At 46.5% G+C, this 27,501-nt stretch overlaps 1 protein-coding gene across 1 annotated transcript in view; it reads left to right on the forward strand.

Annotated features, from left to right (window-relative positions):
- The window catches only part of TMCO3 (transmembrane and coiled-coil domains 3), a 56,043-nt gene that overhangs the window by 2,030 nt on the left and 26,512 nt on the right, over positions 1-27,501 (forward strand). The window contains exons 2-7 of the mRNA XM_032151420.2: positions 2,393-2,916; positions 5,434-5,613; positions 8,551-8,742; positions 10,344-10,472; positions 12,080-12,172; positions 18,101-18,291. Of these exons, the coding sequence (XP_032007311.1) occupies positions 2,473-2,916; positions 5,434-5,613; positions 8,551-8,742; positions 10,344-10,472; positions 12,080-12,172; positions 18,101-18,291 (1,229 nt within the window). The 5' untranslated portion in view covers positions 2,393-2,472. The remainder of the gene's footprint in view (positions 1-2,392; positions 2,917-5,433; positions 5,614-8,550; positions 8,743-10,343; positions 10,473-12,079; positions 12,173-18,100; positions 18,292-27,501) is intronic.

A 27,501-nucleotide genomic window follows, 5' to 3' on the forward strand; every position in this document is an offset into this window, starting at 1 on the left:
TGGGAAATTTTAGTATAACTACAACTAAAATCCTCAAAGATTTCCCATAAAAATTAATACCTCCCTTAGAGGGACAACTAATTTTAGGAACCGGATTGAGGAAGGAACCAGAAATGAACATAGAGGTGTCATTCACACATGAGCTGTGTTGAAACTTATTTTTCTGAAGCATAAAATCCATCGAAGAATCACTTTTTGGGATCTTTTGGGGGAACTGGGAAGTGTAAGCAAAGCATCTCAAATTTCTGTCTTGGTTCTGGAAAATACTGAAAGTTCACTTCTGAAGTAGCTGTTGATTTATTTAGCTCCATTGGACCGACCGAGAGAAGCTTAGCAATTGAGTGAGTCATTAAAATAACAGCTCAGCTATATGGCTAGGCACGACTAAATGATTGCCTCATTGTTTGTTTTTAAGGTGGTAAATGTGTACTTAAAGTTGTACACGTGTACTTAAAGTCGTATTGAAACTAACATAAAATTGAGTGATTGGAACAGCACATTATCATTTATCCTACCTTGTTAGGAAGTTACCTGTTCTAGGTAAGTGAATTCTCCGTGGAGTGTGCTTCTCCTTTTAGGAGTCAGTCTCCAAGAATGTTTTGAAATTGAACACTTTCTAACCAGAATATAGTCTTTTCTTGGTGACTTTTGCTTGTGATGCTGATCAGTGACGCCTGTTGTCTAACACAGTACTGTCTTCAGGACCTGCTGGAGTGCAGACAGTCGCTGAGCCCTCACTGAGTCATCTGGCCTCCAGGCTTTTTGAGTTCTCCTGTTTGTTTTGCATAAGGTTTGTCTCTTTCTGTGGCTGCCATTTCATGGTTTGGGCAGAATGCTGCCTCCAGAAATGCCACCCTTACTTTTGCTGCATCTAACCTACTTTGCCTGGGAAACTGGATTAAACCAATTAGAATTTGGGTTAGCGGTAAAATGAACGTATAGATATATAGATACATCTTTTAGTAACCAGGTTTCCAGGTCGGGGAATCTTTGTAATATGTGACGGTTGAGTAGGAATTCCTGAGTAACAGTCCACTGGATGCTGCTATGAAGAATGGTTAGGTTAATATTTTGTTGTTGCTTCCTTTAAACTGTAAATCTGCGTAAGTGGTAGGTGTTGGTTTTGTTGCCTTTTTTGGGATAGCTACTTGTGACTGGTGATCTCCTAGTGGCCAAATTCCACTGACTCTACGTTTATTACTCCTTCCTTCCACAGTCTCGGTTTCCCTCCTCTCAGCTTGTTCTGCCTTAGTGACCTTTGCTGGCCACTGTCTCCACCTGCTTTCTAAACAGTGCTCCCACCTGGGCACCCTCCCCTGCCCTTGCTCGTCACCACCTGGACGTCACGGCTACAGCCGCACTGAAACCGTTCTCATTCCCCCAGCAGTAATGTTCAGAAAGCAGGTTCCTGTCTGTGTTGTGCCTTGCCAGGATAAATTAGTATGTATTGTTTTAGGTCTTCCTAAAGAAAGGAAGAGAAGGAGACTGAATTAGGATGATAACAAAAAGTTCTAGAGATCTAGGTATTGTGACATATATATATATTTATTTAATTCTTGACATCTTGGTAGCACTTGACTGTAGACTGACTTTGGAAATGTGACAAAATTTCAAATGATCTTAAGAAGCCCACAGAGCTAACAGTAGCTCAGAAGATTTTGTTTCTAGAGTGACATTGAGTGTGGTGTCCCCAAGCAACCCACTGACCTGTGAGGGGAAGTTGATGGTATTTTCTGGGCTTTGATAACATGGACTTTCTGTTTTTTTGTGTTTTTGAGATGGAGTTTTGCACTTTTTGCACAAGCTGGAGTGCCATGGTGTGATCTGGGCTCACTACAACGTCTGCCTCCCGGTTCTAGCGATTCTCCTACCTCAGCCTCCTGAGTAGCTGGGATTACAGGCGTGTGCCACCAGGCCCATATTTTTAGTAGAAACGGGGTTTCACCATGTTAACCAGGCTGGTCTTGAACTCCTGACCTCAGGTGATCTGCCTGCCTTGGCCTCCCAGAGTGCTGGGATTATAGGCATGAGCCACTGTGCCCGACCAACATGGACTCTCTTAAATAGACTTGGTTTCTGTCTTTTGCACATGGTAGAGTTGGTAGAGATATGAGGCTGTGTTCCCCCAAAAAAATGACCTTTAATCCTTTCTATAAAGATGTAGCTGACCTTTAATCATCTCAACCCTTCACAAGGCACCATACAAGGTACATCAACTTTCAGTATTTGATTTTAATCTCAGTGCAATAAATAGTTTAGATGTTGATGTTTATCTAGGAAAAATGATATTTTCTTCAGAAAGGTGTCAGTTTTCCGGATCTGATTATTTAATACTCTGATCAATAGTAAATGAATCATTGTTTAACTACATGTGACAATAACTCTTTTTCAGCTGAAAATGTGTATCTGACATGCAAGCTCAGTGGGGCAGAGACCTGTGGATTGCTGTGCCCTGCTTTCCAAACCCGGATCATGAAGGTGTTGGGAAGAAGCTTCTTCTGGGTGCTGTTTCCTGTCCTTCCCTGGGCGGTGCAGGCTGTGGAGCACGAGGAGGTGGCGCAGCGTGTGATCAAACTGCACCGCGGGCGAGGGGTGGCCGCCACTCAGAGCCGGCACTGGGTCCGGGACAGCTGCAGGAAGCTCTCAGGGCTTCTCCGCCAGAAGAATGCGGTTCTGAACAAACTGAAAAATGCAATTGGAGCAGTGGAGAAAGACGTGGGCCTGTCGGATGAAGAGAAACTGTTTCAGGTGCACACATTTGAAATTTTCCAGAAAGAGCTGAATGAAAGTGAAAATTCCGTTTTCCAAGCCGTCTATGGACTGCAGAGAGCCCTGCAGGGGGATTACAAAGATGTCGTGAACATGAAGGAGAGCAGCCGGCAGCGCCTGGAGGCCCTGAGAGAGGCTGCGATAAAGGTCAGTGCTAGAGAGGGAGAGGGAGAGAGAGGTGAAGAGAGAGAGGGAGAGTGTGTGCCCACACCCTCATCCTAGAGAGAGCCCACGGAGAGCTGGGGAGCAGACAGGAAGGGAAGGCGTGAATGCTGCTGATGTCGCTCAGGTGTTGTCTTTCATAGGAAATCACATCTAGAAAAATCTCTCATGTGGGAGAATCTTTTCCTTTTGCATAATAGTGTAGTTCTTACTTCTAGAAGGAGCCAGTCTCATACTTTTCTCTATAGAGAAATCCCTTGGTAATTCAAAAAGTTATTCAAGTTGTACTAGTAAACTGATGCAAAGAGAAATATAGCTTAAATCAGTATTTGCTGAGTTTCTGACAGGAATTCCTTTTAGTGTGAAGTTTGACTTCAGTGTCATATATCGAAAATAAAAATATTAAAATTAGTTTTAAACTAATATATACATTTAAATTAAGGACTTTGACCAGGTATGCTTTTAAAATGCTGAGAAGTTTCTGAAATTACTGTATCAGATGTTGTATTAGCTATTTACATTTTTAAAGCTATCATTTCTTGAGTACCTCTTCTATACCAAGCATCATGCCAAGCCCTTTAAATATATAAAGTATCACGTCATCTTCACGGAAAAACCTGTGATATTATTACACAGCATAAACGTTAGAGAAAATACAGACATTAAACTTTCTTTACCAAAATATATTTTGGGGGAGAGAAATATGATCATCAGGCAAATGTATCAATCAAGGTTCTCAATAACACGGATTCATTTGTCTTGCCTGTGTGATATGTGCATGAACTACTGTGACCCTGTGTACAGTAGAGATGTGAAGATATATTGGTAGGGTCCAGATTTGTGGTGGTTTTATTATAGAGAAAAAATACGAGTTTGAGTAACATTGGCTCCTGGTATGCACACTTCATAACGTATCAACAGTATTTTAACATACGCTAGTTATTATCTCCTATGCTGAGATATGCCAGGTGCCGGTGACCTGCAGCTATACTAGCCCTCCAGTCACGTGCTTGACCTGCAGCTGTGTGTCAGACCTGCAGCTGTGTGATAGACCTGCAGCTGTGTGTCAAGTCTGCAGTTGTGTGTCAGACAAACCTGCAGCTCTGTGATAGGCCCCAGCTGTGTGCTACACCTGTAGCTGTGTGTCAGGTCTGCTTTGGTGTGCTAGACTTGCAGCTGTGCATCAAACCTGCAGCTGTGTGAGACCTGCAGCTGTGTGAGACCAGCTGTGTGCGAGACCTGCAGCTGTGTGAGACCTCCAGCTGTGTGAGACCTGCAGCTGTGTGTGACCTGCAGCTGTGTGAGGCCTGCAGCTGTGTGAGACCTGCAGCTGTGTGAGACCTGCAGCTGTGAGACCTGCAGCTGTGTGAGATCTGCAGCTGTGAGACCTGCAGCTGTGTGAGACCTGCAGCTGTGTGAGACCTGCAGCTGTGTGTGAGACCTGCAGCTGTGTGAGACCTGCAGCTGTGTGAGACCTGCATCTGTGAGAGAGACGTGCAGCTGTGTGAGACGTGCAGCTGTGTGAGACCTGCAGCTGTGTGAGACCTGCAGCTGTGTGAGACCTGCATCTGTGAGAGAGACCTGCAGCTGTGTGAGACGTGCAGCTGTGTGAGACCTGCAGCTGTGTGAGACCTGCAGCTGTGAGACCTGCAGCTGTGTGAGACCTGCAGCTGTGTGAGACCTGTGCCTGTGTGAGACCTCAGCTGTCCAAGACCTGCAGCTGTGTGTTACACTTGCAGCTGTGGGACACCTGCAGCTGTGTGGTAGACCTGCAGCTGTGTGAGACCTGCAGCTATGTGTGAGATCCGCAGCTGTGTGAGACCTCAGCTGTGTGTGAGACCTGCAGCTCTTTGTCAGTGGCATCAGATGATGTCTTGTGACTACTTGGTAATTGAGGCAACGATGTTCTTCTAGGCTCTGGTCCTCTCTGCTCTGGCCTATGTCCCACCCCTTTACCTAAGAATAAATGTTTAAAAGTAAGGTTATTGATGAAATATAATTGTGTAAAATACATTACTAAATTATATTGCCAGCATCACCCATCAGTTCTTCAAATGATTAATGCGGTTGGTTTCTACATGTGTTTTGGAACAGCTTTCCCTTGTAACTTGAATTTGTGCATGAATTTAGATAGTCGCTCCACATTCAGGTCTCACATCTGGTTTTAAAGTACCGCTGCACATACATGATAGGCCTGGGGCACAGTCACTGCTGAGGAAACGAGTGTTGTGTTAGGGGGTGACCTACAGACACTACACTTACTTCTGTGTAACAAATGTTTCTTACATGTGTTGATGCACATACACAAAAAACTTTCCCTAAACATTTGGCTAAACTCAGTTATGTTTGAATAACTAGGACACGTGACTTCCCTGGCTGACCAGAATTAAGTTATTGACATATGAACAGGGACATTTGACAAAGCAGGAGGATTGATTAAGAAAGTCATGTCTTAGCTTATTTCTTAATATATCTCACTCTTCTTTTCTTACAAATGAATAGGAAGAAACAGAATATATGGAACTTCTAGCAGCAGAAAAACATCAAGTTGAAGCCCTTAAAAATATGCAACATCAAAACCAAAGTTTATCCATGCTCGACGAGATTCTTGAAGATGTAAGAAAGGCAGCGGATCGTCTGGAGGAAGAGATAGAGGAACATGCTTTTGACGACAATAAATCGGTAAGCGTTCCAGAACAGCTGCTTCTTCACCTCCTGAGCCGCTCACTGATCGGAAGACGTGTTGTTGAAATTGTTCACATGTATGTTTTTAGTGTAGATTGAAAATGAAGACAAACTAAAACGCTTCTCTGTCATAGAGAAAATAATTTGGTCTTGCAGAAGTAAGCTAACTATCCTTTATTTTCCTTTTATATTTTGAACACCGACAGTCAGTTCCCCTCCTCAGCAACTTGTCTGCATTTTCCAGAGGCCAGATGGATTGGGACATTGGGACTCTAGTCTCAGGACAGCCTGGACAGTTGGGTTTAATGCTGATCTACTGGGGTGTTACCAGAAACAGGTCCCAGTCCAGACCCCAAGAGAGAGTTCTTGGATCAGGGCGAGTCCATAAAGTGAAAGCAAGTTTATTAAGAAAGTAAAGAAACAAAACAATGGCAACTCCATAGGCAGAGCAGCCCTGAGGGCTATTTTTATGATTATTGCTGGATTACATGCTAAGCAAGGGGTGGGTTATTCATGAATTTTCTGGGAAAGGGGTGGCGGTTTACTAGAACAGAGGGTTCCTCCCATTTTAGACTACATAGGGTAACTTCCAGATGTTGCCATGGCTGTAAGCTGTCGTGGTGCTGGTGGGAGTGTCATTTCACATGCTAATGGTTATAATTAGTATATAGTGAGCAGTGAGGACAACCAGAGGTCACTCTCATTGCCATCTTGGTTTTGGTGGGTTTTGGCCAGCTTCTTTACTGCATCCTGTTTTGTCAGTGGAGTCTTTGTGGCCTGTATCTTGTGATACCAGTCTTGCCAACCTCCTGTCTCATCCTGTTGTGTCCGGAATTGGTGGGTTCTTGGTCTCACTGACTTCAAGAATGAAGCCGCAGACCCTCGCGGTGAGTGTTACAGTTCTAAAGGCGGCGTGTCCGGAGTTTGTTCCTTCTGATGTTCGGATGTGTTCGGAGTTTCTTCCTTCTGGTGGGTTCGTGGTCTTGCTGGCTCGGGAGTGAAGCTGCAGACCTTCGCAGTGAGTGTTACAGCTCTTAAGGCGGCACGTCTGGAGTTGTTCGTTCCTCCTGGTGGGCTCGTGGTCTCGCTGGCTTCAGGAGTGAAGCTGCAGACCTTCGCGGAGAGTGTTACAGCTCATAAAAGCAGTGTGGACCCAAAGAGTGAGCAGTAGCAAGATTTATTGCAAAGAGCGAAAGAACAAAGCTTCCACAGTGTGGAAGGGGACCCGAGCGGGTTGCCAGTGCTGGCTCTGGCAGCCTGCTTTTATTCTCTTATCTGGCCCCATCCACGTCCTGCTGATTGGTAGAGCCGAGTGGTCTGTTCTGACAGGGCGCTGATTGGTGCGTTTACCATCCCTGAGCTAGACATAAAAGTTCTCCACGTCCCCATCAGATCAGTTAGATACAGAGTATGGACACAAAGGTTCTCCAAGGCCCCACCAGGGCAGCTAGACACAGAGTGTCGATTGGTGCATTCACAAACCCTGAGCTAGACACAGGGTGCCGATTGGTGTATTTACAATCCTTGAGCTAGACATAAAGGTTCTCCAAGGCCCCACCAGAGCAGCTAGATACAGAGTGTCGATTGGTGTATTCACAGACCCTGAGCTAGACACAGGGTGCTGATTGGTGCGTTTACAATCCCTGAGCTAGACATAAAGGTTCTCCACGTCTCCACCAGACTCAGGAGCCCAGCTGGCTTCACCCAGTGGATCCCGCACCGGGGCTGCAGGTGGAGCTGCCTGCCAGTCCCGTGCTGTGCGCTCGCACTCCTCAGCCCTTGGGTGGTCGATGGGACTGGGCGCCGTGGAGCAGAGGGCGGCGCTCGTCGGGGAGGCTCGGGCCGCATAGGAGCCCATGGAGGGGGTGGGAGGCTCAGGCATGGCGGGCTGCAGGTCCCGAGCCCTGCCCCGCGGGAAGGCAGCTAAGGCCCGGTGAGAAATCGAGCGCAGCGCCGGTGGGCTGGCACTGCTGGGGGACCCAGTACACCCTCCGCAGCCGCTGGCCCGGGTGCTAAGTCCCTCATTGCCCGGGGCCAGCAGGGCCGGTCGGCTGCTCCGAGTGCAGGGCCCGCCAAGCCCACACCCACCCGGAACTCCAGCTAGCCCCAAGTGCCGCTCGCAGCCCCGGTTCCCGCTGGCGCCTCTCCCTCCACACCTCCCTGCAAGCCGAGGGAGCGGCTCCTGCATTGGCCAGCCCAGAAAGGGGCTCCCACAGTGCAGTGGTGGGCTGGAGGGCTCCTCAAGTGCCCCCCAAGTGGGAGCCCAGGCAGAGGAGGTGCTGAGAGCGAGCGAGGGCTGTGAGGACTGCCAGCACGCTGTCACCTCTCACTGTGACTAAGAATGCCTTTCCCGGAAATGCAGCCCGGTAGGTTTCATCCTCATTTTACCCTGCTCATATTCAAGATGGAGTCACTCCGGTTTGAACACCTGTAACAGGGGAACAGTGAACTTCTTACAGAAAATGATCTTCATCTCTGAAGCAGGAATTCAGGCTGCTCATTTGTTGTAGTGTGTTTAAGATTCTAAGAAAAAAAGTGGGACTGATGGTGAAAATTGACTGTGGGTCTTGATGAGGACTCACGAAAAGGTTGGGTAATAAAAACAAATCAGAATAAGATTAGAGAAGAAAGCAGATAGAATAAAAATAGAGCAGAAGAAACAAGGTGTTTTAAAATCTACTAATTATGGAATTAAAGGAGAACTCGTATTTTAAGGGCTATGAATTTCTTGAAAGAATGGTAAAGTAGATCTTGGAAAGCAGCAGAAACCCTAAACCTATCCATTCTTAAATTCTTTAATTGAAAAAGAAGTCCTGATTCACTGCAAATGAACATTGATTGATACATTTTTAATATTCTTCTGTTTAGCATTCATTCTCTAAAAATTGAAAGCATTTAATGGATTTTAATTGCATAATATTATTATTCTTGCAGGTCAAGGGGGTCAATTTTGAGGCAGTTCTGAGGGTGGAGGAAGAGGAGGCCAATTCTAAGCAAAATATAACAAAACGAGAAGTGGAGGACGACCTGGGCCTTAGCATGCTGATTGACTCCCAGAACAACCAGTATATTTTGACAAAGCCCAGAGACTCAACCATCCCACGTGCAGATCACCACTTTATAAAGGTAGTGAGTCGTGGTGGGGATGCTTGCCTTCCCCCTGTTTCCTGGTTCATGGTGTCAGTATGACCGAGCTTTATCTTCCAAACAAGGCACAGCCTTCCTTCTAACAGAGATTTTACTAGAATTCCATACATTTTCTGTGATTCGAGGCGTCTTCCCTTAACTTCTAATCTTTTTTTCTAAAGGAATAAGATACTTTAATATTTAAAATGAAAGTTAATTTTGTTTTGGAGAATTTGGAAGACTTTGAAATTAGGAGTTACGGTGATGGGATTAAAGCTTTAGTCATCTAAAAACCGTTTTCACTAAAATTAAAAATCCTGAAAAGGCAGAGAGGTCTTGGCTAAGGAGTCATATATGACTTCATTTAGCCCTGGGGTGCAGAGCACGAGAACCCATCCAGCAGTGCCTGGCATTCCAGATGGAGCTGGATTTAGACCTGTTTCCTCCCAGGAACTCGGTCTAGACAAAGGCTATGCAGGGAGGTACTTGAAGCTGAGAGCATCATGGTTCGGGTGGTCACTCAGGAGGGAGTGGCATGGCTGTGACAGGTGCAGCCCCTCAGGGAAGCTTGGCAAGATCTGATACACTGTCAGGTCTCCAGCAGAGACTGGAGGTTTATACAGGAGCAGAAACCAAGCCAGAAAATCTAGGCTCAAAGACGGGGTTGTCTCAGGCGAGAGGAAGAGGGCCCAGCCAGAGAGAGATGTGGTCACGATAGAATGGGTCCCGGGAGGACTGGGGCTGCCGAATGACACTGTCAGTGCCCTCCAAGAAGGGGTGGGCGTCTCTGTAAAGCTATTCTTTCTCCCTTTGTAATGAATAAGCAATTTCCAGGGAGAGATTTTGAGACTGTAAGTATCCTGCTCCTCGCTGACCTTCAGGGCTGCAAGCACAGCAGTGCCAGCACCCACTATAGATTCCTGCCTGCACCCGTTATGGTGAAGCCATGTGAATTACAGTTTGGACACCAGCACTGAGAGTTTCCCAGATTAGAAAACTCAGTGGAATTCTAGGACTCAGAATTCTTAGAACACTCTAATGGGGCTTAAGCAAAACAAAAATTTTGCTATACAGTCAGCCCTCTGTGTCCACGTGCTCTGCATCCTCAGATTCAAACAACTGTGGATTAAAATATCCAGAAAAAAGACCCAAGAATAACAATACAATAAAAATACAAATAAAATATGACAACAATTTCCATTGTGTAGGTATCATAAGTAATCTAGAGGTGCTTTAAAGTATACAGGAAGATGTGCTAGGTTACATGCACATACCGTCCCGTTTTGTATCAGAGACTTGAGCATCTGAGGATTCTGGTCCGGGGGGCGGGGGAGGATCCTGGAACCACTGCCCCAAGGATACCGAGGGGTGACTATAATCTTTAGGCCATGAAAAACTAACTCCATCTATTCCCAGAATACACTCTTCATGTTTTCAGCTTCTCTGGGACCCTCAACGTGAGGAAAATCGGTGGTTTTGTCTTCGCCCTTCATTCCCATCAAATGAAATCAGGGAACTACGTCCTGTTCGCCTCAGCCAGCCAGCCCTCTTCTTACCACTATTATCTTACACTTCTGTTTCTTACTTATCTTATTCCTCAGGACATTGTTACCATAGGAATGCTATCCTTGCCTTGTGGCTGGCTATGTACAGCCATAGGATTGCCTACAATGTTTGGTTATATTATTTGTGGTGTACTTCTGGGACCTTCAGGACTAAATAGTATTAAGGTAAGAACAAAATTTGATTGTTTTGATATCTGTTTAACAGAATATAAAAAGAGAATTCATGAAGACTAAAAAGTATTGAATGTGATTAATGAAGATACCAGCTTCGTATAAACCATTTCAAAGAAGATGTCCTTTCAGATGTCATGGGAAGTCTCTGAAGCCTCAGGAAGTTGCTGTGCCTGTTAGTGAAGGGGTGGTGTTACTGGAGACAACACCCCTGCTTGTTTCCATTAGTTTTAATGACTCCATTTCCAGTAACATGCTGGACCAGGTTATTCAGACCGCCTTTCATGTGCTGAATACAACCAAAGTGTTGCATTAACTGTTTTTTGTTTTTTTTGTTTTTTTTTTTTTTGAGATAGAGTCTCGCACTGTCACCCAGGCTGGAGTGCAATGGTGCAACCTTGGCTCACTGCAACCTCTGCCTCCCGGGTTCACATGATTCTCCTGCCTCAGCCTCCTGAGCAGCTGGGATTATAGGTGCACACCACCATACCTGGCTAATTTTTTGTATTTTTAGTAGAGACGGGGTTTCACTATGTTAGTCAGACTGGTCTTGAACTCCTGACCTCGTAATCCGCCTGCCTCGGCCTCCCAAAGTGCTGAGATTACAGGCATGAGCCACCCTGCCTGGCCCATTAATTGTTTTTAAGCATCCCATTTGCAACACATGGAAAAGCTGATTAGCCCCAGTCGAGGCAGTGGGCAGTGGGGTTATTTGCTGGGCCCCATCACACTGATGGCACTTCTCACAGGGAGGAAAGGTTCCCGAGCTTCCAGCTGTCTCCCCACAACACTCACAGTGCGAGCAGCGTGGAGAGCAGGTGCCAGAGTGGGTGCCATGAGTCCCACTGGAGGGAGGCGTGCCAGGGGGTGGGATGGGGAGGAGTGCAGCCTGCTCCCTCCAAGCCTCTTTCCCTCTGCTGCTGGTTGAGCCTGGGACCAGGCCCAGGAGCCCCAGGGCTTTCTCCAGATCGCAGGGCGGCAGGAGGGGTCTGAGGAGCTTGAGCCCCAGCTGGTGAAGAGGAGCGTGCCCAGCACCCTGGGCTTGGGGAGCAGCTGGCCGGCAGGGGAGCTGCAAGCCCACGTGTGGGGGCTCCCAGGACAGGGCTCGCCTTGGCAGAATGGCCTCTGGGAAGAACGGCTGTTTCAATTTAGTTTTTGGAGTAGGTCTTTTTCACATGATTCAAGTATAAAACACCAGAGGTGAAAAATCACTTCTTGCCCTTTGCAAATAAAAGCAAATACAAATTTCTTTCCTTCTTTTTCTTAATAGCAAAGGTGCTCCTAAACCAAGAAATAAGGTGAAGTGGCTGGGTAACATATACAACTGGATGCTGTAAAAATTGTAATTCTTAATAAATCAGCTAAACCATGGAAAATAATGTAATTATAAACAGACCAAGATAAAAATCAAAGCACATACTAGCCAAAAGTGAGAAGTGGTTAATAGAAGTATACTGTGTGATTACTCTGTGTGTGTGTGTGTGTGTGTGTGTGTGTGTGTGTTTTGGATACTTCCACTGGGCATACTAGGGCATGATTGTTCAGTATACTTAATATGTTAAACATTTAAAATTATATGGTTTTTTTTGTGTGTTTTTCAGTCTATTGTGCAAGTGGAGACATTAGGAGAATTTGGGGTGTTTTTTACTCTTTTTCTTGTTGGCTTAGAATTTTCTCCAGAAAAGCTAAGAAAGGTAAGGACCTCATCAACCTATTATTGCCTCTAAGGAACTTCACATCATGTGGTTTTGGTTCATACACTTTTAACACTTGTTGATGAATTCACTATCAAATTAAATGTTTTTAGAATAGAATATGATATCTCGATTTGATGTTGGTTTTGGAACAAATTCAGAAAGATAAAAAACATCAGGTTTGAAAGCGTAGAAATTCAATGAAGAATTAGAATTAGCCTTCACATGGCTAACTTCAGGAAGGGTCTGGAAAGTAATGTGCGTGAACTTTAATAGATGGTTCCCTCCAAGAAGGTGCAAAACTGTTAGAGGGTCAGATGTCATAGAGGTTGCATATTCAGTGTGTTACCCTAGAAAAAACTTTGTGAATTGGAAGTGAGTTAATTAAAAGACACTTTGTTTTTCTAGACACCGCACAAAAGAGGAAAGTAGCTGATTAAAAGCCAGGGTGGGGAGAGAGAAAATGAACACTGTTGGTAACAAAAACACCCTGTGAATTAAGATCAGATACCACTTTGCCTGCAGTGCTAGCTGGAAAACTAGTATCGACTTAGCGAAAGTTTTTAAGTGACTGTCAGATGTAACAGGCATTCTTGAACCAGATTCATGAGAATCACAACCCTACACCCTTTTTGTATTTTTGGGTTTTTTTTCCACGAAAAACTTGGTCATTTTAAACAAAGTGACTTAATTCACAGTGTCTGGTTTGCCTGATCACTCAGCCCTCTCATGTAGTATTCTTTCTTTTTTTAATTTTAAATTTTTTTATTTCAATAGGTTTTTGGGACAGGTGGTGTTTGGTTACATGAGTAAGTTCTTTAGTGGTGATTTGTGAGATTTTGGTGCACCCGTCACCAGAGCAGTGTACACTGTACCCAATGTGTCGTCTTTTATCCCTTGCCACCCCCCACCCTTTGCCCTAAGTCCCCAAAGTCCGGCGTGTCATTCTTACGCATTTGTGTCCTCATAGCTCAGCTCCCGCTTAGGAGTGAGATCATACGATGTTTGATTTTCCATTCCTGAGTTACTGCACTTAGAATACTGGTCTCCAATTCCATCCAGGTTGCTAAAAATACCCCTTTTTTGTTCCTTTTTATGGCTGAGTAGTATTCCATGGTATATGTAATACCACATTTTCTATTGATGGGCATTTGGGCTGGTTCCGTATTTTTGCAATTGAAAATCGTGCTACTCTAAACATGTGCGTGCAAGTATCTTTTTCGTATAATGACTTATTTTCCCCTAGAGTGGAACTGCTGGATCAAATGGTAGAGCTACTTTTAGTTCTCTGAGGAACCTCCACACTGTTTTCCTTAGTGGTTGTACTAGTTTACATTCCCACCAGCAGTGCAGAAGTGTTCTCTGTTCCCCACATCCCTGCCAACATCTATTCTTTTCATTTTTTGGTTATGGCCATTCTTGGAGGAGTAAGAGGGTATCGCATGGTGGTTTTGATTTGTATTCCCCTGATCATTAGTGATGTTCAGCATTTTTTTATGTTTGTTGGCCATTTGTGTATCTTCTTTAGAGAATTGTCTGTTCATGTCCTTAGCCCACTTTTGGATGGGATCGTTTGTTTTTCTCTTGCTGACTTTTTTGAGTTCTTTGTAGACTCTGGATATTAGTCCTTTGTCTGATGTATAGATTGTGGAGATTTTCTCCAGCTCTTTGGATTTGTACACTCTTTTTGGAGAGCTGTCTAGCAATTTGACCTAAAAGCCTTAAAATGTACATATGCCTTGACCCGGTAGTTCTTCTAGGTCTCTCTCCAAAGGAAAGAATCAAACATAAGTTTTTTAAAAAATTTATCCACAAAAGGTTTCACCTCCTCTTTGTAAATTTTTAAGAAACGGTGGAACCAGTCCTGAGTGTCTAACAGTCAGTTGAACTACGGCGTGACTACTGATGGAGTGTTAGGTAGCCATTGTAAAGTTACAAGAGCATCAGCAGCAAAGCAAAATATGGGTTAGAAAGCTAAACTTGGGGGGGAAAGGAGCACGTGACATGACCGCGGCAATGTAAAAGAAGCACCAATACATGGGGGAAAAACGGGAAAGAAACGTGCCGGGTAACCATGATGACTTCTGGTTTCTTCTCCATATTTTCCAAATTTTCTATAATAAACAGTCAGTACTTTGTCATTACAAGGAAAAGTACTTTTCTTTTAAAGGCTTGTGTTTACTTTCAGAAGTCAACTCTGATCTCGCTGGCATGTTTTTCTTTGTACTCTTCCCATTTGCTTCCTCATTTCATCCTCTTACCTAGAACTTTTTTTCTTTACCCTTCTGTGTTTCCACTGAAAGCTCCATTTGTCCATCTTCTCATTGCTCTCCCTTTCCTGTGAACACTCCTGAAGACACGCATCCGCATAAGGTGTTCTGAATTAACTTTAGGGTGTTCTCCAGGTACTTTGCATCTTTTTATATTTCTTGTAAATTGTTAATTTCTAAGCTCAATGATTAAAGAGAATTCACCACTCTCCTGGGTCCTAAGGAAAAGTGGTGTCATCCTTGCTGTTAACCCTGTGGAGGAGCCTGTCATGGGTGGGGAGGGTAAGGGGGTATCAGCCGCGTGGCTGCAAGGCCTGTGGAGGAGCCTGTCATGGGGGGGTAAGGGGGTGTGGCTGTCCAGTGCCCTGTCTCACCAGTGTCCCACGAGGCTCTGTAAAAACACGAGGCCTCCATTCCATGGTGCAGCATGGGCGTGTGTGTGTGTGTGTGTGTGTATGTGTGTGTGTAATTTAGAGAAGTTTACAGCAAAGGGCAATTTAGGGCAAACCCCTAGGGGAGGTGGGAGGGGGTGAAGTTCTGGCTGTGCAGCAGAGCTTCAACAAGGCACTTAGCTGCCTGGACCTGTGTTTCCTCTCCTATACAGTGAGGAATCTAGAAGGCTCCAGTGTCTTCTGGCTCTGCATTTTCATAGTTTGTATTTTTCTCCACTATAGTATTCACAGTTAAATAAAAAATAATGTTGTATAACGTAACGTTGAGATAATTGTGAGCAGCGTGAGCACGTGCTTCACCAGGCCTGCTGTCATCTAATCGTGCTTCCGAGGGTTTGCACCTGGTTCTGAAGTGCCTGCTTGGTGGTGTAGACTCGGGGGCTCGGCAAGAGGCTGGCGTTCTCTGTTGGTAAGCTGTGCTCAGCTGCCCTGCGTGGTGACAGAGTCAGATGCATGGAAGGACACTGGATTGGGACTCAGGAGACCTCTGTGAAACTCCTTGCTGACACCTGATTGAGTGGGGCTGGGCAGGGTTCCTTCTGTGTCTGGGATGTGCGGGTGTCTTGGCGCTGACGAGGGTCTCCCGGTCCCAACTCCTCTCACCCATTGCTGAGCCTGTGCTGCTGTCCCTGGCGGGAGCCCTTGGAGTCTGGCCCCACCCTGGTTCATGGAGATGGCATCCCACTGTTCTTCTAGGTCCGTGGACTCAGATTGCAGATCTGTATCCACCCAGAAAACGACATTATTAAGCAATGTGTTTATTTTCCCCTTTTTATTACTCAGGTGTAAGTATCTGGCCTGAGATAGCCGGAGTCACTTTTCTGAATGGATGGGCCTCCTGCCACGTGGGTTAGCTTGCACACCACACTTGCGGGTGGGAAAAGAATTTCCTTGAGTTTTTGAGATGTTAATACTTGCCAGAAGGGCCCCTCTTAGGACTTCTAAAGATATGATTAGAAACTACTCAGAACACTGAAGCCCCGAAACCGTGCCATGCGTAGTGCTGAGGAAAGCTGCCCGCTCTGTTCTCGCCCTTGTAGCTGCTCGCTCCTCTAGCCTGACTCCAACTGTTCCTTCAACTTGATCTCTTAGGAGTCTGTCAGTTTCTGCCTCTCTAGATCGCTTCTCGAGTCATTGGGGTTGGGAGTTTTGTTGGCTTCTGTCTTGTATCTTCTCTGTTCTGACTACAAATACCTGTTGAGCACTTCTGGCATTCTGGGCCCTTCAGGGGCTGCTGGGTGGGGCAGGTGTAACGTAGATGTGCCCCTACCCTGTGGCTTGTATTTTGGGATTTCAGGAGAATATGTCTTGGCGCCGGGGGTGCCAAGGGGCCCGCCCGTCAGTGCCTCCTGACCTCCAGCCCACATGCGGCCATCTGGTGGGCTTGCTATCCCACTGATTCTGACCTGGGTGCGCCTGCAGGTGGGGTTTCTGGTGCATGCACAGGTCCCATGTTGAACAGGAAGCTTCTTACTCTCACCTGTGCCCCTGTGGCCTTTCCTGGAGCCAGTTCCCGCTGTGGTGTCTCGACACCTTGCTCCCAGGGCCCTCCTGGCTGGAATGTGGGGTAACACAAGATAATAAGGTCAGACAAGGTTCACCCTGGTAATGACCTCAGAGATAACAGAGTCTCGCCTGTTCTCTATAGAAACTAAAGCTAGAGAGATTGCTACCCACCCAGGGCGCACAGCGAGTTAGCGGCACATCAGCCTCAACTCCATGTGTCCCTTGAGGGTTAGGAAGACCCAGAATTAGAGCTGGCTAACACTGCTCGCAGGAGTAACCCCCAAGCCTGTGGCCTCCTCAGGCTGCAGCCAGCGTGGACGGCACAGGTGCTTCCATTGCTCTTCGGCTGTGATATTCGGAAGAGGAAGGGTGTGAGATGCACTCTGTGATAACCATCACGATTGCCAAGCATAGGAAGTAGAGAAAAGAAATTCAGAAGAGCCTTTGTGGGACCGACCCTTCCCCACCTTGTGGAAGGAGAGAGGGGGCCGAGCAGAATAGAGACTTACCTGAGTCTCTGCGGCCCAGAGCTGTTTGGTGGCATCTGCCGGCCTCCTGTCAAGTGGCCTCTCAGTGTTCAGACGAAGTGAGCCCGGGGCCTCGTGGGGTTGGAAGGCACCGTGGTTCCCCTTTGGGGTCTGGAAGCTCCATGGTGGACAAGCAGGCCAGCTGGTCACAACTGTGGGAAGCTGGGGCATGTCTGCTCATTTCCCTGATTCTCAAAAAAAGTTATAATTTTGCAAGAAGTGTTATTTTTCACTAAGAACTAGGTGGGAAGGGAAAAGCTCACATGCTCTGAAGCACCCAAGGTACATTGGAGCTGGCGGACTTGGCGGGTGGGCCCCCCTGGAGCTGCCTGTGTACGTTGGGGCTGGCGGGCTTGGCGGGTGGGCGCCCCTGGAGCTGCCTGTGTACGTTGGGGCTGGCGGGCTTGGCGGGTGGGCCCCCCTGGAGCCGCATGTGCCCGGCTGCTCCATGACGCCTGTGTTTAGCCACACAGCCCCTGCATCCCTTCCTTCTAGGGCCCCCTCACCCCAACTTTCGCTTTCCATAGAGGGCCTGGAATTAGGGAATTGATGCTTATTTTGATTGGGACCATGCAGTGAGGAGAAAAAAAATATGAATGAGTACTTCAAGTGGAATAGGAGGAGTTCCAGGTTAATTTCTTTGGTTGATGTATCATATTTATGTTTATGTAAGTTGGTAGTTTTTATTATTTTAGGATTGAAGTGTGCTTTCTTCCCCTTTCCCGTCTGGTTTAACACAGTGCTGAGTGCACCCCGAGGCACCTACAGAGCCGCTTTGATTGCCGAGCCACACTGCCTAGGTTCACTCCTGGCTCCGACATTTACTGGCCACGTGACCTTGGGCGAGTCCCTTAAGCTGTGTGTGCCTCGGTGTTTTCATCTAAAAGTGGGGGAAATTGTCATCTTGAGCTCAAGTTGTTCTGAGGATTCGGTTTTATTTACACGTGTGGGGAGAGAGTGTGTGTGTGTATTGTGTGTGTGCAGCCCTGTGACAGTGCCTGGCACAGAGGAAGCCTTGTGTGAGTATTCACCGTGTTCAGACGATGACCCCAGCGTTGCTTCACAAAAGCTCAGTTCTGCCTCCTTTCCTGGATGCAGAAATGCATGAAGTCTGTGGTGTGGTCATTGCCTGTTGTCACTAAAAAGCATGTGAATCACTGTGTTCTCTTTAAGGTGTGGAAGATTTCCTTACAAGGGCCCTGTTACGTGACACTGTTAATGATTGCATTTGGCTTGCTGTGGGGGTATCTCTTGCGGATCAAACCCACGCAGAGCGTCTTCATTTCCACGTGTCTGTCCTTGTCGAGCACACCCCTCGTGTCCAGGTTCCTCGTGGGTAGTGCTCGGGGTGACAAAGAAGGTAGGTGACGGCATGTTCTGAGTGCGTGTCTAATTCATGCTCGCGTGTAGGTGACTTTTGGATTCACAGCTGAGGGCCTGTGAGGAAAAAACTGCAAAGTCTTACTTCCCCTCTTAGGACTTCCTAACTATGGTGGGTACCAGCTCTTACATTCCGTAAGGAAACGGTGTCCCTGTGAACTCAGCTCCTCCAAACCTCCACTTCGCCACTTAAGAAAAATGCCCGTTAGGATCGATTGAGGGCCAGAGAAATTGGACCAAGATTTTGAAAAACCAGTCAGCATTGGAAAATGACCTGTGGAACTGGTGGATTTTAGGAAGTTGCGTATGTTTTGCTGCTTTAATTCTAGCAGGCACTGGGAATTGATACACTTTTGATACTTTCTTCCGTGAAATCAAGGTGCTTTGGTAACTGAAGGTGTTCCCGACTCTTTGGCTTTGGCCTTAGTTCCATCGTATGTATGAAACATTGGCGCTTCTAAGTTGTGACTGTTTAGTGGAAGCTGACTTGCTCGGAGCCTAGGCAGGACCGTGTCCCTGTGCGGGTGACCGTGTCCCTATGCGGGGAGGCTTGGCAGGTTGCCGTTTCTGATAGCCTTCCTACCCACTGGGTAAGCTGTCGCTGTTTTGCTCTTATTTTGTAAAAGTAAAATACAGGGTCAAAATGTCAGTCACTTCAGTCTGACGTTCACCCTGCACAGAACACACAGGCATAGAAGAGAAAATACGGAAAGAGAAAACCAAAGAGGTGTGTCTGTCCTCTCCTGTAAACCGACAGGCTCTGTGCCAGCAACTGAGAGGCTGAGCAGAGCTGGCCATGGGCGGCCAAGCAGGGTGCTGGAGCATGTGGGACCCACACGTGCCCTCACTGTGTGACAGGCAGTTGGGAAGCATCCCTCTGTGAAAGGAGGCAGGGAAAACTTTTTAAAAATCTGCGGCCTTCTGCTGGGCCTGAGGTGCCAGTAGGACACGGATGCAGCCTCTCTGCTAGACGCTGGATGGGTGGCCCCGGCCATGGGCCTCCTCCGTGCTGGTCCCAGCATCCCTGTGGGCTGGTCCTAGGGTCAGCCCCATTGTGAGACCGGACAGGGATGGAGGGTCGGGGGCTGAGTGAAATGAAAAAAGACCAAGTGGGGACCAGGAACGATGCACGAAAACAGCTCCTGGTTTAGTGGCCCGCACACGGGAACACCCACACCTGTGAAGAAATCCGTGGCTGGAAAAGAGCTGACAGACTCAACAGTCACAGTGTGAACTGCCCTTATGGACAGAGAAGCTTAACAAAGACTTCAAAATCAGTGCGCAGTATATATACACTCAGAGTCACCGGGGCCGGGACTGGAGAGGGAGAGGGGTGGAGTGTAGATGGAGAGGGTCAGTATATATAGACTCGGAGCCCCAGGAGCTGGAGTGTAGATGGAGAGGGTTGGAGAGTAGATGGAGAGGGTCAGTATATATAGATTTGGAGCCCCAGGTGCTGGGACTGGAAGGGGGCCGGAGTGTAGATGGAGAGGGTCAGTATATATAGATTTGGAGCCCCAGGTGCTGGGATTGGAAGGGGGCCAGAGTGTAGATGGAGAGGGTCAGTATATATAGATTTGGAGCCCCAGGTGCTGGGATTGGAAGGGGGCTGGAGTGTAGATGGAGAGGGTCAGTATATATAGACTCAGAGCCCCAGGTGCTGGGATTGGAAGGGGGCTGGAGTGTAGATGGAGACGGTCAGTATGTATAGATTTGGAGCCCCAGGTGCTGGGATTGGAAGGGGGCTGGAGTGTAGTTGGAGAGAGTCAGTATATATAGACTTGGAGCCCCAGGTGCTGGGATTGGAAAGAGGACCTGGTAGGTTTTCAGAACTCGAGACAGGAGCCCATCTCCAACACTGATGGGATAAGGGGAAATAAGTCCACCCAGGCATGTCATGTTCTGCCGCAGAGTGTGAAGTAGAAGGGAACATCTGAACACTTGGCAGAAAAGACAGGTGGTTTAAAAAGGAACAGCAAATAAATGGGCTGATAGGACACATCTCCTCGGCAACGTCAGATGGTGCGAGATAGCGGATAGGTAACCCACACCCTGGGGAGACAAGTTATGTGTGCCCAGTGAAAGTACCATCCAAGAGTAGGGGGTGAAATGCAGGCATTTCTGATGTGCAAAGACCCCAGAGCACCGCCCACCCCGCAGTCCCCAAAGGGCTTGGACCCAGGCCCTGCAGAGGCAGAGCTGGATGTGGAAGCAGCAGGGAGACAGAGGGGGCTAGAAGGTGATAAATTTAGTCAGTTATGACTGTTAGAAAAGGAGGGCAGGGAGATAGAGGGGGCTAGAAGGTGATAAATTTAGTCAGTTATGACTGTTAGAAAAGGAGGTGTTTGAGTTTGTTTTTTTAAAGGCCAGGCTAAAACTCTAGATAGTAAGAAGATAGGAGGGTTGCATGTTTGGGAGGTAGTTAGACTCAAGGACTTGGACACTGAAAGGAAATTTACAATTAGACATGTTAAATGCGTAATATACCCACAACACAGTTAGAAATTGTAATTTGAAAAAAAAGCTTCAGGAATAAACTTATCAAAAGAGAGCTGTGACCTTTGAGGATAAAGTCACAAATGGAGTGAATTTATGCTCATGGAGTTCATAAAAAGACTCCATTCATAAAGATGTCATTTCTCCCCAAATTTATAAACTCATAGCTGTTCCAATAGAACTGGCAGGATTTTTCATGAAACTGAAGAAACTGATCCTAAAATTCAGTGGGTACCAAAAGGCCAAGAATAGCCAACATTAATTTGAGGTGAGGAGTCCCCCGCCAGCTCTCAGGACTGAGGGTGTCACGGTGGATAGCAGCACCGCAGGCTGAGATGGAGCTGGGGAGCGGGGCCCACAGCCCAGACGCTGCAGAGAAGCCGGGGAGATCGAGTCACCAGGAGTGGGAATTAGCTATCCAAACGGAAGAAAATGAAATTAGCTTGACTTTAGAACTGCGAGAAGGAAATAGAAAATATCCTTATAACCTTAGGGTAGAATTCCTTAAAATATAAAATGCAGAATTCAAAAGAGAAAATACTGATACATATGACACATTTGACTTTGTAACTTTCTTTTTCATACTAACCTCACTATGGGAACAACTGTAACTTTTATTGAAAGGCTTTTTTTTTTTTTAATAAGCCACAGGCCAGAGGAAGACATTTCCTTTTTTTTTTTTTTTTTGTGATGGAGTCTCGCTCTGTCGCCCAGGCTGGAGTGCAGTGGCGCAATCTCAGCTCACTTCAAGCTCCGCCTCCTGGGTTCACGCCATTCTCCTGCCTCAGCCTCTCCGAGTAGCTGGGACTACAGGTGCCCGCCACCACGCCCAGCCAATTTTTTGTATTTTTAGTAGAGATGAGGGTTTCACCGTGTTAGCCAAGATGGTCTCAATCTCCTGACCTTGTGATCCACCCGCCTCGGCCTCCCAAAGTGCTGGGATTACAGACATGAGCCACCGTGCCCGGCCGAGGAAGACATTTCCTATAGTTATTTATTGTTTGTTTGTTTAGAGCAAAGGATTAATATTCAGAATGTATCAAGAACGTCTGTAAATCCAAACCAAAAAGTAACCTAATGGGAAAATAGAATATCTGAGCAAATAACTTACGGGAGAAGAAATCTAAATGATGAACAAACAGGAAGACATGAGCCTCGCTAGTATTCGGGGGTGCAGGCTGATGGGACTGAGATCGACGCCATCCACACGAGCTTGCTGCCAAGCTTTGTTTTAGACCTAGTCTTGCTGTCACCCAGGCTGGAGTGCAGTGGCTCGATCTTGGCTCACTGCAGCCCCAACCTCCTGGCTCCAGCGATCCTCCCATCTCAGCATTGTGAGTAGCTGGGATGACAGGCATGTGCCACCATGCCTGGCTAAGTTTTTAGTTTTTTTGTAGAGATGGGGGTCTTGCTATGTTACCCAGGCTGGTTTTGAACCTTGGCCTCGAGCAATCCTCCTGCCTCGGCCTCCCAAAGCGCTGGGATTGCAGGCATGAGCCACCACACCTGGCCCTGGCAGACATTTTTAACCTGATCTACCATTGGCAACAATGTGGAGTTGCAAGATCTAAGCATTCTCCATGGGAATGTAAATTGGTTCAGCCACTTTGGAGAACAATTTTGCAATCAGAAAATTCCATTTCTACATACATATCCTAGAAAATTCTTGCAAATTATCGTAATTCAAAACAGCATTTTTTTAATAGCAAAAAATTAATCAACTGAATATTCAGTAACATGCTGGACAGTTAAGATGTATTCATACATTGGAATGCTGCAGAAGCAAATGTGAATTACTTCCATAGCATGGAGGGAAAGATAGAAGATGTGGAATACAACATGTTTATGTGTTTAAAGTCTGAACTTTACGTACATGCAAACTTTTACACTAAAAGCAAGAAGAAGTGTTTGAGAATGACAAATGTGGCTGGGTGACTGTGCCAGAGATGGGGAAGGCATGCCATTAGAGAGGGACGCAGGGCAGTCAGCTGCTTGTGACATTTCTTTCAGAAGCTGAGTGATGGCTCTGGTTGTTCATGACATGCTTTGTACCTTTCTTCTTGATCCAAAGTATTTTATAATAATTGTTTTTTTTTTTGTTTTTTTTTTTTGAGACGGAGTCTCGCTCTGTCACCCAGGCTGGAGTGCAGTGGCGCGATCTCGGCTCACTGCAAGCTCCGCCTCCCGGGTTCACGCCATTCTCCTGCCTCAGCCTCTCCAAGTAGCTGGGACTACAGGCGCCCGCCACCATGCCCGGCTAATTTTTTTTTTTGTATTTTTAGTAGAGACGGGGTTTCACCGTGGTCTCGATCTCCTGACCTCGCGATCCGCCCACCTCGGCCTCCCAAAGTGCTGGGATTACCAGCGTGAGCCACCGCGCCCGGCCAATAATTGTTTTTAAAAACAAGGTAACTGGCTGGGCACAGTGGCTCATGCTGGTAATCCTAGCACTTTGGGAGGCCAAGGTAGGTGGATCACAAGGTCAAGAAATCGAGACCAGCCTGGCCAACATGGTGAAACCCCATCTCTACTAAAAATACAAAAATTAGCTGGCTGTGGTGGCACGTGCCTGTAGTCCCAGCTACTTGGGAGGCTGAGGCAGGAGAATCGCTTGAACCCGGGAGACAGAGGTTGCAGTGAGCTGAGATCGCACCACTGCACTCCAGTCTGGCAACAGAGCCAGACTCTGTCTCAAAAAAAAAAAAAGGTAACCACTAAAAAGTGGAAATGCAGTCTATAATTTCCAAATGCTGCTGTTTTATTACTGTAGTTTTTAGTAAGTTTTGAGACCAGGAAGTGTGAATCTTTCAACTTTGTTCAAGATTATTTTGGCTGTTTGGGGTCACCTGAGATTCCATATACATTTTAGGACAGTGTTTTCTATTTCTTCAGAAAACATTGTTGGGATTCTGATAGGAATTGCATTGGATTTGTAGTTGTAATTTTGGTAGTGTTGACATCTGAACAATATTAAGTCTTCCAGTCCATGAATACAAGATATTTTTCTATTTAAGTGTGTCTTTCATTTCTTTTAGCCATGCTTTTAAGTTTTCAGTGTATAAGTGTTTTGCCTCCTTGGTTCACTTTGTCCTAAGTATTTGATTCTTTTTGATCTGTTGTAAATGGAATTGTTTTCTTAATCTCCTTTTCAGATTGTTCGTTTTTAGTATATAAGAAATGCAGCCAGCTGGGCACGGTGGCTCACGCCTGTAATCCCAGCACTTTGGGAGGCTGAGGTGGGCGGATCATGAGGTCAGGAGATCAAGACCATCCTGGCTAACACAGTGAAACCCCGTCTCTACTAAAAATACAAAAAATTAGCCGAGCGTGTTGGCGGGCGCCTGTGGTCCCAGCTACTCGGGAGGCTGAGGCAGGAGAATGGCGTGAACCTGGGAGGCGGAGCTTGCAGTGAGCCGAGATCGCGCCACTGCACTCCAGCCTGGGCGACAGAGCAAGACTCCGTCCCCCCCAAAAAAAAAAAAAAAAAAGAAATGCAGCTGACTTGTGTGTGTTTATTTTGTGCCTGCAACTTTGTGAACTGGTTTATTCTAATAGATGTGTGTGAAATCTTTAGGGTTTTCTCCATGCGAGATAATCTCATTTGCCTACAGGATCATTAAATTCATCCTTTCCGATTTGGATCCCAGCCTTGTGTCTTAGAGATGCTGAAAAGTGTGGTTAAGAGGATGACTGGGGTTTCCCTCAGGAGGGTAGAGTGGAGGTTAGTGTATGAAACAAGGTTAGTCTACCTGATCATGGAAACTGAATTATTTGTTCCTTGAGATGCACTGTGTTTTTCTTTCTACTTTTGCATATGCTTGAAATTTTATTAGAAATTCCTGTATATGTCCAGGCATGATGGCTCATGCCTGTAATCCCAGCACTTTGGGAGGCCAAGGCAGGTGGATCACATGAGGTCAGGAGTTCAAGACCATCCTAGCCAACATGGCGAAACCCCGTCTCTACTGAAAATACAAAAATTAGCCGGGCATGGTGGCACGCGCCTGTAATCCCCAGCTACTCAGGAGGCTGAGGCACAAGAATTGCTTGAACCCTGGAGGCGGGGCTTCCAGTGAGCTGAGTTCACACCACTGCACTCCAGCTTGTGCCACAGAGTGAGACACCATCTCAAAAAAAAAAAAAAGAAATTCGTATATAGCCCAAACTTAAGACTGTCTCACCAGAGCTTAAAGGTATCAACTCTGGCCACACCAGCATCCTCAGTCACTCTTCTTACATGGATTTTGGTCCAAATTCTGCTCCTTTTCTATTTTTCAAGATTTCTAGCCCCTTCGAGGGACCCTACCCTCAAAGGAGTCCAGTAAATGTATAACTCCACTCTGCCTTGCCTGTGCTGAAAACCCATAGAAAGAGGAACAGAGGAGGCAGGCACCTGGAGGTCAGAATGGCAGCTGGATTGTGAAGAACGTGTGGTTTGCATGCCTGGCAGTGATGAGCTTCTTAGGCTTCATTCTTAACCTCGGAGCAAGACTCACCGTCCAGCCACATGCAGCGTTGGCCTCCAGAGGCCTCTGTGGGCAGGGCCTGCCCTGTGAAACTCAGGTCTGCAGGAGAACCTTGAGACCAGGTGCCGTGGGCTGGCTGGTTTACAAAGGAAGACGGGCTCTATCCGTTCCCAGGAAGAGCGCCCTTGTCTCTCTGGGAGTAATGTATGTGGGACCAGGCGAGAGGCCAGGAGTGGTGAGGAAACATTTTCCCTTCTTGTGAAAATGCAAGCGAGGGGAAAGGAGGTTTCCCCGACAATGTGCTGGAATATTTGTGCAGCCTTTTTTTTTGTTGTTGTTGTTGTTGAGACGGAGCCTCGCTCTGTCGCCCAGGCTGGAGTGCAGCAGTGCAATCTCGGCTCACTGCAAGTTCCACCTCCTGGGTTCACACCATTCTCCCGCCTCAGCCTCCCAGGTAGCTGGGACTACAGGCGCCCGCCACCACGCCCAGCTAATTTTGTTTTGTATTTTTAGTAGAGATGATGTTTCACCGTGTTAGCCAGGATGGTCTCGATCTCCTGACCTCATGATCCGCCCGCTTCGGCCTCCCAAAGTGCTGGGATTTCATGCAGCCATTTTTGTACTAGTGAATAAATGGAATTCCTGAACGTCCACCAAGAGATGAATGGATAAATTGTGGTCTGTTCTACAACAGTTTTAAAAATGAATCAGAGCTTTTTGCATCAACATGGATAATTTTTAGATATAGTGGTGGTCAAAAACAGCAAGTCGCGGAATTGTTGTTTCTGTGAAGTTTAATATTACAAAATAATAAACTCAGTGTTGCTTCCAAATCTATAGGTGTTACATTAAGTAGAAATGCATTCAAGGGGATGATGAACTTTCAGAATAAGGTCAAGTGGGGACTGTGGGTGGAGGGAAGAGGGGCCCAGTATCAAGGGGTTTACAGAGCTCCTTGTGGGGAGTGTGGGTGGAGGGAAGAGGGGCCCAGTATCAAGGGGTTTACAGAGCTCCTTGTGGGGAGTGTGGGTGGAGGGAAGAGGGGCCCAGTATCAAGGGGTTTACAGACCTCCTTGTCGGCACTCTTAGGACTTTATTTCTTTACAAATCTGAAGCAAATATGTTACAGGTTTAAAATATAGCAAAATTCCTTAGTGGGTATGTGGGCATTTGATATACTCCTTGTTCTCTGTATATTTTCACTGTTTAATAAAAGGAATGGAAAACGGAAGAAATCCAAATGCTTATAGTAGTGATAAGCACAAGAAGGTAGTGCAAATTTCAGAAAGATGACAATAGTGAAAGTGTTGAGAAATTAGAGAAGTTGTCATAGTTCAGTGTAGTAATATTTTCATCTTGTCTGGTTGCACTGCTGATGTTTTGTGTCCGTCACTACTCCGAGCACTTGTCTTCCTCCTGCAGCCCCGTGAAGTCCCTCGCAAGCAGATGTTTCCTGCGCAGGCCCTGTGGGTGTGGACTTGGGGTCCTGCACCAGGGACCTTGGTGAAGACCTGGTCTCTGGTCTGTGGTGCCCATGGTCTAGCGGGCGACAGTTGAGTGTCTGTTGATTTCAGCCAGTTCATTATGATTGGTGCAAAGGAAGAGAACAAAATATTTAAAACATTTACAAAATGCCTGCAGTAATATCATCAAAGGCTATCTCTAAAAAGTGAGATGTAGTGAGAGATTTTGTTTCTTTTAAATAGAAGGGGCGCAGGTGTGAACGTGTTATCTGCGGAAGATGTGGGGTGGCCGCGGCTCCGTCGCATCCCACAGACTCATCTCACAGCCTCCCTCCCGTCCTGCGAAGGCTGCGAGATAAAGAGAGGTGCGGTGACCACAAGCCCATGCGAGCCTTAGGGTGAAAATCGCTGATCTGTGAAGCCTCCACATGGACAATATTAGTTGGGAGGCAGTTTTTATCATCTCCTGAATCGTGTAACCCTAAAAGGCACAAAGCTGTAGCCACAGCAGCTTAACGTCATCATCTGTTCAGACTGTTTTAAAATTCTAAGCCAAGATATTTTGTTCACCAGAAATTTAATTTTGTACAATAAGTAAATCAGGCCTTCTAAAACGATTACCTGAAGCTCTATCCAGAAAGAGATTTTTGCTGGCATCGAGGGGTTTTGTGTGGTTCTGCTGGTTTTTTAAAATAAGCCTTTTCTATCAGATTGGTCTTTTAAAATCTGTTAATAGCAGTAACTTTTTTTTTTTTTTTTTTTTTTTTTT

The sequence above is a fragment of the Hylobates moloch genome, unplaced genomic scaffold (assembly GCF_009828535.3).
Source record: "Hylobates moloch isolate HMO894 unplaced genomic scaffold, HMol_V3 SCAFFOLD_4, whole genome shotgun sequence".
Classification (NCBI taxonomy): domain Eukaryota; kingdom Metazoa; phylum Chordata; class Mammalia; order Primates; family Hylobatidae; genus Hylobates; species Hylobates moloch.